The sequence below is a fragment of the Aedes albopictus genome, chromosome 3, assembly GCF_035046485.1.
Source record: "Aedes albopictus strain Foshan chromosome 3, AalbF5, whole genome shotgun sequence".
Taxonomy (NCBI): domain Eukaryota; kingdom Metazoa; phylum Arthropoda; class Insecta; order Diptera; family Culicidae; genus Aedes; species Aedes albopictus.
In genome coordinates this window covers 28,278,162-28,291,062 of record NC_085138.1, presented here as the reverse complement: position 1 = coordinate 28,291,062, position 12,901 = coordinate 28,278,162, and the positions used below count along the sequence as shown (strand labels likewise).

At 43.3% G+C, this 12,901-nt stretch overlaps 1 protein-coding gene across 9 annotated transcripts in view; it reads left to right on the top strand.

Moving 5' to 3' along the window:
* Nucleotides 1-12,901, top strand: part of LOC109426167 (interference hedgehog-like) — a 282,604-nt gene that overhangs the window by 256,841 nt on the left and 12,862 nt on the right. For 8 of the 9 annotated variants that reach the window (XM_062860332.1, XM_062860334.1, XM_062860330.1 and 5 more), the window contains 5 exons: nucleotides 5,416-5,940; nucleotides 9,296-9,705; nucleotides 9,766-10,589; nucleotides 11,143-11,955; nucleotides 12,016-12,176. In XM_062860332.1, the coding sequence (XP_062716316.1) occupies nucleotides 5,434-5,940; nucleotides 9,296-9,705; nucleotides 9,766-10,589; nucleotides 11,143-11,955; nucleotides 12,016-12,176 (2,715 nt within the window). In that variant the 5' untranslated portion in view covers nucleotides 5,416-5,433. Of the gene's footprint in view, nucleotides 1-5,415; nucleotides 5,941-9,295; nucleotides 9,706-9,765; nucleotides 10,590-11,142; nucleotides 11,956-12,015; nucleotides 12,177-12,257; nucleotides 12,764-12,901 lie in introns of those variants that run through there. The other variant, XM_062860336.1, reaches the window with a different exon arrangement.

Below are 12,901 nucleotides of genomic sequence, written 5' to 3'. Positions count from 1 at the left end.
TCCTAGAGGCATACTGGGACACATACATGTCTGTAACTTGGAGTCATATCTGGTAGAATCCTGAGAGGTATTATAGCTGGAAACTCGACTGAAAGAATCTTTCAAGGAATACCAGCAGATATCTTGGCACGTATACCTAAAAAAAAGCTATACTAGGATTCTCTGAATATAGTAGAAATCTTTGAAAGAATACCAGGAGGAATCTGCGAAGTAATTTCAGCAGGAATCCATGAAGGAATGCCGGCAGGAATTTCTGAAAGAACCCTTTCAAGATCTTCTAGATGAGGGATAACTAAATTTCTGAAGGATTCTCATAGAGAATAGCTGATGGAATCATTAGAGGAATCATGGCAGGAATCTCGGATGGAATCCCTGAAAGAAACATAGAAGAAATCCCGGAAGGGATTATTAAAGAAATCCCTGAAAAATACTTGGAAACAATTTTTGAAGGAGTCTCATCAGAAATTCCGGCACAAATTCCAAAAAAAATCTTAGGTTACCTGTAGAAATCTCAGCAGAAATCCTTATTCTTTCATATTCCTTTTTGGGAGGAATCCCTAATGGAATATAAGCAGGAGTTCCGGAAATAATCTTGGAAAAAGTTCAATCCCTGAAGGAATGCCAAATAGAATAACTAAAAGAATCCTTTCAGGATTTTTTAAAGTAATCTCTGCAGAAATCCCTGAAAAGATTTCATGACCAATCCCCACAGTAATTCAGGAAAGAAAATCTGAAGAAATCCTGGAAAGAATTCCTGAAGGTATCTTGAGAAAATCTCACCTTATCTAATCCTTACCGTCTTACCGTCCACCTGTTCGTCTTCTCCGCCCTCAATTTCAAACCTATCCTACGCTTTATCCTAACCCTCAATCCTACCTCTGCCCTCTACCCTATCTTCTACGGTATGCTCTACTCTATCCTACATCCTACCTTCTACCCTAATCCTTCACAATACGCTCTACACTATCCTCCATTCTACCATCTAGGGTTAGGATAGACCCTACCCTATCATCTACACTTTCACTGATGGAGCTCAACCGATAGATACACAGAAAGAAATTCTGAAAACTACGCGTGACGTAAATATTAGAACGTTTCAATTTCCATTTTATTTCATTCGATTTTACTTAAAAAAATTTCTTGCACGCAAAATTGTAAGCAAGCTCCATATTGCAGACAATTTATAATTTTACAATTCGATGAAGAATTGTGTTGAAAGCGATGGAGGTCATTCTGTTACAGCGAACTCGATGTAACAATTTTGAACTGAGTACCCATATAGCATGGTATCATAGCTCTAACTACCATTCCGTGGCCGCCATCTTGGATCATGGTCCGCTATCTTGGTTTTCAAAAATGGCGTCGGATATTTATTTTTGAGTTCTACTCATCATACCCTATCAATAGATAGCCATATTTTTTAACTACACTCTACTATTGCATATTGATACTATTGCATAGTATCCGAAGCCGAAATACATTCTGGAATTTTGGCAGCCATCGTGGAACGTGCACCGCCATCTTAAATTCCAATACCCCTGTAACCACCTCGACAGCCTAAGGAATATGTATGCCAAATTTGATTGTAATTGATTGACGCATTCCAGAGTTATGCCGGAACATACATATACTGAAACTACACTTGACGTAAATATTAGAACGTTTAAATTTCCGTACATTTCATTCGATTTTACATAAAAGAATTTCTTACACGGAAAATTGTAAGCAAGCTCGATATAGCAGGCAACCTGTAATGTTAAAATTCGATGGGGAAATGTGTTGAAAGCGATGATGGTCATTTTGTTACAGCGAACTCGGTGTAACAATTTTGAATTGAGTAGCGTGGCCTCATGGTACCCTTGGCAAGCACCCAGATTCGCGTCTCACAAAAATTGGACATTGTTGATTAGCAAAAGTTTGTACTTATTCATTTCTTTTTCAAAGTTTCTTGAAAAGTTGGATTTTGGTGCTTCGAAGAAACCGAATCCCCCAACTATTTTAAAGTGTTTTTCATTCGTGTATTTCTTTAGGAATTTCGCCTTGGGGTTCGCCTAAGAATTTTCTAAAATTTATTTCTTTTAAACGAATATAAGTACGAACACATTCTGCATTTCAATAATCACACTAAGACCAACAGAGTTATTACAATTGATGACATTTCAGATTCCTAACATAAATGATGCATACTACATTCTCGATAATATTGAAGTAAATTCTTAATTGTTAGATCCAGAGTTTAAAGTTTTCATTTTCAATGAGTGAAATTCAACGTGAAATTTGAAAATTCTCAACTGAGGGATCAAAATAAAATTCATTTTGGTGAATGAATTTTTTCACCTATTCATTCATTTTTCTGTCACTGACAATTTTCACTGAGAAATATAACTGGACCGTAACTCCCGATTATACTTCTAATCTCCTCAAAACTTGTGTATAGTAGTTAATTAGAATATTAATTATTACTCTATTCGTCCATTAAGTCGGATTGTGCGTCTGTTAGCAGAAATTGGACATTTTACCACAGACAAACAGACATACTACTTAGAAGAAAATTGCTTCAAAAACATCGTTTGGCATCTCACTAGCACCCTCTATAATGCTCAATCCGAAGCATTCATTTGCAGGTGTTGTTTCCCTCGGCTCGGTGTAGCAATTATGCAGGCGACGACTCCCTCGTGGCGTCATCCATTCATATAACATGAATGAAGGTTCATGATTGAGTCATTTTATGTAAACATTGATCGGCGTCGCGTTCATTTCTCTCCAAAATTGAGAAGTGATGTAGGCACAGCCGCGCTACCATGACACATGCGAGCACAGTCCGAACCACACGTTATTTTCAAAATGACCGTTAAATCGTGCGATGATTTCGATTTGAGTAGTATGTCTGTTTGTCTGTGATTTTACGACGTGCGAAAAAATATTCGTGACAGAGAATTGAATGAAAAAAGAGAGGCATTCAGCTGACAATGGATGTGGCCAAACGCGAATGAAAAAATGAGAATGTCAATCTTCACTTTCAATCTTCGAATTTTTTACTCTCTGGTTAGATCCGATGAACTGTTCTTGAGCCAAACCGTGTTTCATATTCATCATATTGACAAGGAAAACATATTCATATGCAGACCATTTGGGGTCTCCAGTTAGCCTAGTGTTTAAGGCTATGGATCGCCAATCCGTATACGGTGGGTTCGATTCCCGTTCCGGTCGGGAAAATTGTCTCGACTCAATGGGCATAGTGTATCATTGTACTTGCCTCACAATAGGTATACAAATTCATGCAATGGCAGGCAAAAAATTACCTTCAATTAATAACTGTGAAAGTGCTCAAAGAACACTAACTTGAAGCGAGACAGGACAAGTCCCAGTGGGGGCGTAGAGCCATAAAGAAGAAGTAGATCATTTGGGAAGTTTCGGGATTGGAACTACCGGAGTAATTAGGGAATTTCTTTAAAATGCAGGTTAAAAAATATGAAGGGATTTCTAGGACCTTATTCCTTTACTCATGTTTTGACTTTCTCGTATTTATTTCAATATTCTTTCCAAACTTCCTTCAATAGCGACTGTCAAAATTGTCTGTGCTTAACCCTTTATAAGGCCGAGAGAACCAGGCACGCAATTCACTCGTTCTACATTGGAATATAAAGTACACGTGGTGTAATGAACAAAAACGTTTTTATTTTCAAAAAATTCGATGGTCGATTTTGTATGAAAAAAATTGGTCTAAATTTCAACTTTTTGTCAACAAAGTTTAAAATGTTGTTATTTTGTGATGCGTTAATCAATCATGCTGATTTTTTGACAGGTCATTGCCCTAATATTCATGAGTTACTTGTGTGGATTTGAACTCGATTGGTCAATTATTTTGGACGTTATGGCAATTTTAGTACATGCCCATTTATTATAGTACATTTTTTCAAAAGGCTGAGTTTCTAATAATAATGAAGCAATCAAGTTGAAATTTTGTCCACAAGTAAAGGGAACATAGGCCTTTCATTCCCCATCATTCGATTTTCAATTCGCTCACCATAACAGAATTTCGAGCTTATAAACTTCATGCACTCAAAAATTGATGTTTTTGGAGAGACATTTTGATCTAAAAAAGCCCATTCATATTTGTTATGGCTAAAAAAAATCATGAGTGTTCACAAAGGCCTAATGTGTCCATCAGTTAAAACAGAAGTTGTAAAAATTTTCTAAACGAACAGAAAAAAATATGTGTATAAGGTGGCAATATAGTTGCCACTGCCTTATAAAGGGTTAAACATAGTTTTTGAAACTTATCTTAACTATCACTATATGACAATCCCCCAGAAAACAACACCTTGCTCTCGGTGTGCCCATTTTCGGCGTATCCCGCACGATCATCATAATTCCTCACAATTTATCACGGGATTAGCCAAACCCTGATGCTCACAAGTCTGCATTGAGTAGGATTGTATTGTCTCGCAGCAGCCAGCACTGCTAGATCGTGTGCTAAACGTCCAGATTACCATAAACAAGTTCCTCTATCCCCGCGCAGCCCTTTCACTTCACCAGCGTCATCGTTGGACTTACTGGACGCGTCCACACGCACAACACGCGAGCTCTTCCTCGACCTCTGCGCCTGCTGCGGTGGTGGTTTGCGCGAGTTTATTTTGCCTACTACGATCATGTTTCTGATTATCATTTTCCGCTGCTTCCCTGCGGGTCCCACCCTTCCCTTACTAACTGGGGTTTGAACCAACATGCCTACTATGTTGTTGGTTTTTATTATTGTATTATCCACTTGTCGCGGAATCGGAATCTCCGATCACACAGTAAGCCGGCTCAACTCGATTTTCATCTTCTCCGCGCGCGCCGCCCGCCATCTTCTTCGTTATAATTAGCGTATTATGGTGTATGTTTAAATCATTCCCATCTGGTTGTCCCCCCTTCTTGTCCTGAACTGAGCTGCTCCGGTGAAGTTTTTGACAAGTTCTAGCCTCCGCGAGCGAGGGTAGTTCTGCTCTGTCGGGATCGGCCTTTGAAGCGTGCTACAACCATCCTACAACCCTGAACGAGGACCAGCAATATAAATTAAAAGGCGATGAGGCGTCAGGTAGCCCAGCACACGCTACCTGTTGTTCCCGTGGTCCTAGTTGTTGGTCATGGACCCGGAGGAGTTTTTTGTTTTGCTTGTTTCGAATATGCCAATAAATAGACCTTGCGTGCGAGCATCGATCGCGATTGCCGCGAACGATCGCCGCAAAGGCCGCAACGCGCTGCAGGGCTAGACGACATGTTTTGATTCGGCACAGCCTACTTGGCGTGTCCACGTCCAGGGGATTTGCGTGCATGTCGAACGTAATGGAATTCCCGGAATGTTGGTCGCTTGTTCTTTTACTCTTATCGAGATTTCATGTGGTTTTCTTGTTCTCTTTCCTCCCATTGCAGGTAATGACGTGATCGAAAATGTTCGGAACGAGTATCGAAGATCGTCTCAGTGAAACAATGGCGACGTGCAAGGCCGGTCGCGTTAGCGAAGGTGGAAGCGAGGGTTGCCATGGTACCACCGCACCCCATCGAAGGCACAACTTTCGTCGAAGGCCTACTGGGACCGGGATGGTCAGCCATTGTTCCTTGCTGCTCGCAGCCGCCCTAGTAATAAGTTGTCCGCTGCTGGCAGTGGTCAAGGCCATGCCGCACTCTTCACATCATTCGTCGGTTTCCCTGCCAGGTTCAGGAAGCAGTGGTGCCAGCAGTAGTAGTAGCAGTAGTGGTAGCAGTAGCAGTAATAGCGGTAGTACAAAGAGTTTAGGAGTTTACATGATCCGGTCGCCGGAGTCGACGACGGCACCGGCCGGAGACGAGGTACTCTTCGAGTGTGAGCTGAATCTGATTCCGGAGCGGTTGGAGTGGAGGTTTCGACCGCAGGACGCTGCCGGCAGTCGGGACGACTATGTCTACTTGAGCAGAAATGTAAGTATTGATCAAGTTCACGGAACCACAAAAGTTTCGCTTCCCACAGCTTTCAGGCTGCTTAAGAAGTTAAAGTATTCTAACAAGAAACTTCAAGCTACGTAAAGTTCCGAGGAGCATCTTAACCCTTTGAAGCCGTTTTTATACGTTTTTCTGAACTTTTATATACAGATATATACAGATATTATACAGATTTTTCTCTGGATATCCTAGGTCATCCAATTTATTCTTGAGTTTAGATCCTTAAGAATACGTGTGTAACGGTAACTTCTTTTGTTACACAAATCTATGATTTGTAATCTATAATGTCCAGTATGTCTTCTGAAAGTTCAATAGACAATATCAGATCAGTCGGGATATCTTAGGTCATCCAAACTGCTTTTGAGTTTAGATCCTAAAGTCTACGGGTGTAACGGTCACTTCTTTCATTATACAAACCTACGATTTGTAATCTATCATGTCTAGTGAGTCTTTTGAAAAGGTTAATAGACAGTATTAGATCAGTCGGGATATCCTGGGTCATCCAAACTGCTCTTGAGTTTAGATCCTAAAGTCTACGGGTGTAACGGTCACTTCTTTCATTATACAAAGCTACGATTTGTAATCTCTCATGTCCAGTAAGTCTTCTGAAAAGGTTAATAGACAGTATCAGATTAGTCGGGATATCCTAGGTCATCCAAACTGCTCTTGAGTTTAGATTCTAAAGTCTACGGGTGTAACGGTCACTTCTTTTATTATATAAAGCTACAATTTGTAATCTATCATGTCCAGTAAGTCTTCTGAAAGTTCAATAGACAGTATCAGATTAGTCGGGATATCCTAGGTCATCCAAACTGCTCTTGAGTTAAGATTCTAAAGTCTATAGGTGTAACGGTCACTTTTTTCATTATACAAACCTTCGATTTGTAATCTATCATATCTAGTAAGTCTTCTGAAAAGGTTAATAGACAGTATCAGATAAGTCGCGATATCCTAGGTCATCCAAACTGCTCTTCAGTTTAGATTCTAAAGTCTGCGGGTGTAACGGTCACTTCTTTCATTATACAAACCTACGATTTGTAATCTATCATGTCTAGTAAGTCTTCTGAAAAGGTTAATAGACAATATCAGATCAGTCGGGATATCCTAGGTCATCCAAACTGCTCTTGAGTTAAGATCCTAAAGTCTACGGGTGCAAAGGTCACTTCTTTCATTATACAAATCTACGATTTGTAATATATCATGTCCAGTAAGTCTTTTGGAAGTTCAATAGGCAATATCAGATCAATCGGGACATCCTAGGTCATCCAAACTGCTCTTGAGTGAAGATCCTAAAGCCTACGGGCGTAACGGTCACTTCTTTCATTGTACAAACCTACGATTTGTAATCTGTCATGTCCAGTAAGTCTTCTGAAAGTTCAATAGACAATATCAGATCAGTCGGGATATCCTAGGTCATCCAAACTGCTCTTGAGTTAAGAACCTAAAGTCTACGGGTGTAACGATCACTTCTTTCATTATACAAACCTACGATTTTTAATCTATCATGTCCAGTAAGTCTTCTGAAAGTTCAGTAGACAGTATCAGATCAGTCGGGATATTCTAGGTCATCCAATCTGTTTTTGAGTTTAGTTAATAAAGTCTACGGGTGCAACAGTAACTGTAGCCCATAATATCCCAAAAATATATAACAAAGCTTATTGTTCCTCTTTGGTACTACTTTGGTAAGTACATTGGATTATGTAACACTACTTAACGTAGTGGCAAAAGCTATCATCACAAGTGTAGACGTGAAGCCATGATCTACGAAGTGGTGTTGTTGATCTGGAATATGCCAAACCATCTTGAAATGACTCATGATATGCCAGTGGGATTACAGATTACAGTCTAAAGTTAATGGTGAGAATAACTACTGTTACTATCAAGAGTCAAACTTCAGGATTGTTTGATGATCTTTAATGTCCCAAAAGTTTATAATAAACAAATAGTAGACTTCATATTGGTCCAGTAACCACGGATAAATATGCAACGTTACTCAGTATAGCAGATATGGCTGTTGTTACGAGTGTAGACCTGAAGTCCTAAACTCTAAGGTAGTTTGGCTGACCAGGAATATCTTTGTAGTGTATCTTAATGACATTTGAGATTTCAAGAGTTTCACAGATCCCAGCAGATTATGCAATACTATTTTTTTTTATGGCGAAAACACTTAAAGTTTTCTTGTATATTTGAAGGACTTCATTATAGAACAGTTAGGACGACCCTGAATGTCCTAATGGTTTATAATAAGGTAGTAAACTGCAGATTGGTCCAGTAACTGCGGTTGATTTTGCAAAGTTACTCAGTATAATAGATATGGCTACTGTTACGAGTGTAGACTTGAAGTTCTGAACTCCAAGGTAGTTTGGCTGACCTGGAAAATCCCTGTAGTGCCTTTAGATGACAATTGAGAATTCAAAAGCTTCGCGGATCCCAGCAGATTATGCAATACTATTATTTATGCCGAAAACACATATTTTTTTAAGTGTAGAATTAGCAAAAGTTAAAATAAACAGAAATAAAAATTAAAAAAAAAAAGTTTTTCTTGTAGATTTGAAGGCCTTCATTATAGAACAGTTTGGACGACCCTGAATGTCCCAATGGTTTATAATAAGGTAGTAAACTTCAGATTGGTCCGTCCAGTAACTGCGGTTGATTATGCAACATTACTCAGTATAACAGATATAACTACTGTTACGAGTGTAGATTTGAAGTTCTGAACTCCAAGGTAGTTTGGCTGGCCTGAAATATCCCTATAGTGTCTATAAATGACATTGTGGATGTCAACAGCTTCACGGATCCCAGTAGGCTATGCAATGCTATCATTTGTGGCGAAAATACATAAAATTACTCTTGTGGATTTGAAGGACTTAACTATAGGACAGTTTGGAACACCTAGAACATCCCAGAATGTAAAACACCTTTTGATATTCTTGACGAAGGCTAAATGAATACATATCAACGTAACCCACATCCAAATTCAGCTTTTAGAACAACTGACCCCTCCGGCTCCAAAGGGTTAAATAGCTTCCAAGCTATTTAAGACGCTTATATTGCACTAGATTGAAACTCTGCACAAGAGTTTCAGCTGGGCTCGTTGTTAAGCTCTTAAGCAGCTTGTCAGCTGCTTACAATGGTCCTGATCATGGTTAAGAAGCCTCCCTTGGGTTGCATAAATAACTTTTTGTTCCTACACGCTTTTCGAGAAAGTTTCGTTAGGCTTTCAAAGCCTTAAGCAAGCCGCTCAGCTAATACAGTACCTTAATGTCTGAACCTTTGATTGCTTGGAAGTTCTATGTATGGCAATAGTAAATCGTCAACTATCGACTTCCCACAGGGTCACAACGTCACAACCGTCGAGGGCAACTCCAAGTTGCACGTGTACGTCAACTCGAAGACGATCGGTGAGTATCAGTGCGTAGCGTGGTTCGGAGCCTCGGCGATCGCGTCAATCCCCGCGAGACTGACTCTGGCCTCGATCAGCCTGGAATCCAGTATTAGCAGTGGCAGCAGCAGCAGCAGCAGCAGTGGAAGCAGCTATGGCAGCAGCTACGGGTCACTGCGAAGCAGTAGCAGTAGTCTTAGTGATACGCCGCACAACGGACGAACCGATCGAGTTCCATCGGTAATGCGGAGGGTAATGTCCCCGATCCAACAGCAGCATCTGAAAATTTCCCCAGGAAATAGTATTATCATCAAGTGTGGCGATGTAGTGTCCAACCCGCCAGCTATCTGGAGCTACTACAAGTAAGATTCTGCGCTATTCCCATCTACATCCGTCTAACCATCTCTTCTCCAAACCCCCAGGGACGAAATGGCCATCCCAACGAATGTTCCCCAACTGCCAACCGGAGGCTTGATCCTCTCGCAAATCACCCCTCAAGACTCCGGCACTTACCGATGCTCCGCCATCAACTCCATCACCGGCAACGAGCTCAAAATGCCCCAGAAGACCACGATCCTCGTCGAGTACACCGCTCGATCAGCCCCGAAGGCCATCTACAGACCGCAGAACGTCTCCGTAACTCCCGGGGCGACCGCCTTGCTCGAATGCCCCGGTGTAGCCTATCCCGTCCCTCGGGCTAGCTGGTTCCGACGGGACGGTCAAGCCCTTGGCGATCGCTCCCAAGTGCTCCCGTACGGACTTCAGCTCACCGAAGTCACAGCCGACGATCAAGGCGAGTACGTGTGTCGCTTGGACAACGGCGTCGAGCCCTCTCTCATCCACACCGTCAAGCTCACGGTCCTGGAAGCCCCGCGAATCGTCGAACCGCCGCGATCAACCCTGACCAACGAAAGCGAGAGCCTCGAGTTGGAGTGCATCGCCAAGGGTTCCCCAACGCCGGACATCTACTGGATGATCAACGGCGACTACACCAAGTGGGACCGGCTGATCAAGTCCAACGGATCGAAGCTGTTCATCAAGTCGGTGGAGAAGAAACACGCCGGGATCGTGCAGTGCTTCGCGAGGAATGAGGTCGGCGAGGTGAGTGAGAGCAACCTGCTGCAGGTCAACCCGAAACAGATACCCGGAGGCGTGGAAACGGCACCGCTCGGGTCGGTCCCAACCGGCCCTAAGGGCAATGAACACAACGGAAAGCGACCCAAGGGCGGAAAGAAACACAAACATCGTAAGTATACGGAGTTTTTAAGAATGCTAATGTATTGTTCTGAAGGTCTAGTTGTTTTTCGATCACTGGGATAAATGGGGTTATGTCCAACGGGATCTTCTCTCGGCGGGGAGGTCCTCGATCAATGCCGCTCCACAAGAGCTCGGAGGGTAGTCGACAGTTCTTCGCTAGGAATATCTCGAAGGCGCCCTCTCGGGCTTCCAAGCGATCGAAGTCGTTCCGGATAAGTTTGAACTTGACGTCCGGGAAAGCAAGGCAGATATCAGCGAAGATCTTCTCGGCCATCTCCCGGTAGATGGGACACTTCAAGCAATGCTCCACCGTGACAATCGCCAGATTTGGATCGAAATGTTTGTCATCGCAGTACAGGAGATTTTTGTCCACCTTTTGCTTCTTGCCTTTCTTACCCTTCTTTCCCTTTTTACTCGGGGGTTTCTTGGACTTTGCGGGAGATTTGGATTTGCCAGTCTTTTTGGGTGGCATTGTTCTGACAGCCAAAACTAGAAGCCTACTCTGTGATAACAAGATCGATTTTTCGCACCTCCTCATACAGTCGTCATGATCCCGCCATCCCGGCCGAACATCACCCGCCTATCAGACGAATCGGTAATGGTACGCTGGTCGGTGCCGTCCTCGGACGGCCTTCCGATCCAGTTCTTCAAGGTCCAATACCGGATGCTCGGCGATCCTTCCCGTAACATCGCCCGCACACAGTGGATGACCGAGAACGAAGACATCGCTCCCTACACCCGGTCGTACGAGGTCAACGGGTTGAAATCCGATCACTTCTACCGCTTCCGGATCGTGGCCGTGTATTCCAACAACGATAACAAAGAAGGTGCCGCGTCCGGCAAGTTCCACCTGCAGCGAGGATCCCAGCTGGGCCCCAAAAACCATCTGCTTGCGCCAACTCTGACCCGCACCGAGTCCGTATCGCAACACGCGATCGTCCTTCACTGGCAGTTCCCGCAGCACTTGCCGCACCCCATCGACGGCTTCTACGTGTACTACCGACCGGCCACTACGGCCGGCGAATACTCCAAGGCCACGGTGGACACCCCGACGGCACGGCACTTCAAGATCGACCACCTCGAACCTGGGACGTCCTACGAGTTCAAGCTGCAGTCCTTCACGGCTGCGGCCGCGTCCGACTTCAGCTCCATCTGGACCGGCAAAACCTTGAAACCGCCTACGGTCGCTCCGGTGATCCCTTCGGTCATCGCAGCGTCCGAGGCGAACGACGGCACAGGTGAGGTGCCCAACTACGTTTACATGGGCGTCGGAGGTTTCGTCTTGGTCCTCGGAGGAATCGTCCTGCTGTGCTGCTGTTGCGTGGCGTGTCGCAAGAAGCGAGGACCCGGAGTTGGTAAGTAGACTCAATCCCTCAGGAACCACCGACTCACCTCATTGACTTCCTACATTTCAGACGAAACGGACGCCAAGTCGCACATCCAAGTAGAACAGAACGGCTTTCCCGGATCCGTCAGCAACGGAGGACCCCGGTCCCATCATCACAAGAGCAGTCGCAACGGGATCAGTGCCCGGATGAACATTACGCCCAACCCGCTGGCTCAGGATGGGGATAAGGTAGGCTAAATAACCGTTTGTTGCTGCGCCGAGAGTGAATTCGCTTTCCCTTTTCGTTTTGTGTTCCTCATCTTTCCCAAGAACAAGTCGTCTAACCAGCCGTTTCCACCTTACTAACACCGAACTTTTCCGGTATACTTTAATTTGTGCCGCCCGGTCCCGGTCCGTGATGGATGGTGTAGATTCCTCTTTGCTAATGATGCTACAGTAACAGTAGTCGTCGTAATGATGTAGATGGTAGAGGCTTTACAAACCGATGGTTCAAATCTTAGAAGTCCTCGATTAGTGTGAATTGTGTGAAGCGTTACGTGTTACTTGACATCTAACTAACATCAGAGAGAATAGCTACTTCAAGCTGTAGATCACTAGTGAATGTTTTTGTCATTGCTGAGGACAAGCGATTGTGGATTGTTATCATGTTCATTAGCATTCATCATACAGCCAATTTTGCAGAATCGTGAAATGGAATGAAAAGATCAAAATCGCAACCTAGAGATATCTCATCGATCACATTTATAGCCACCCGTTATCAAGACTTGAAGACATGACTTGAGCTTATTTGAACATTATAATGGGGAAAGACCAAAAGCTTATAAAACCAGAAGTCTAACAACAACTGGGTACTGGGAGAACCAGATGTACAAAAGATTCACAGCTCAGAAGACTGTAAGTCCAGGAGCCCAAAAGATCTAGAAAATACACAGATGATTTAGAATCAGTCAAAA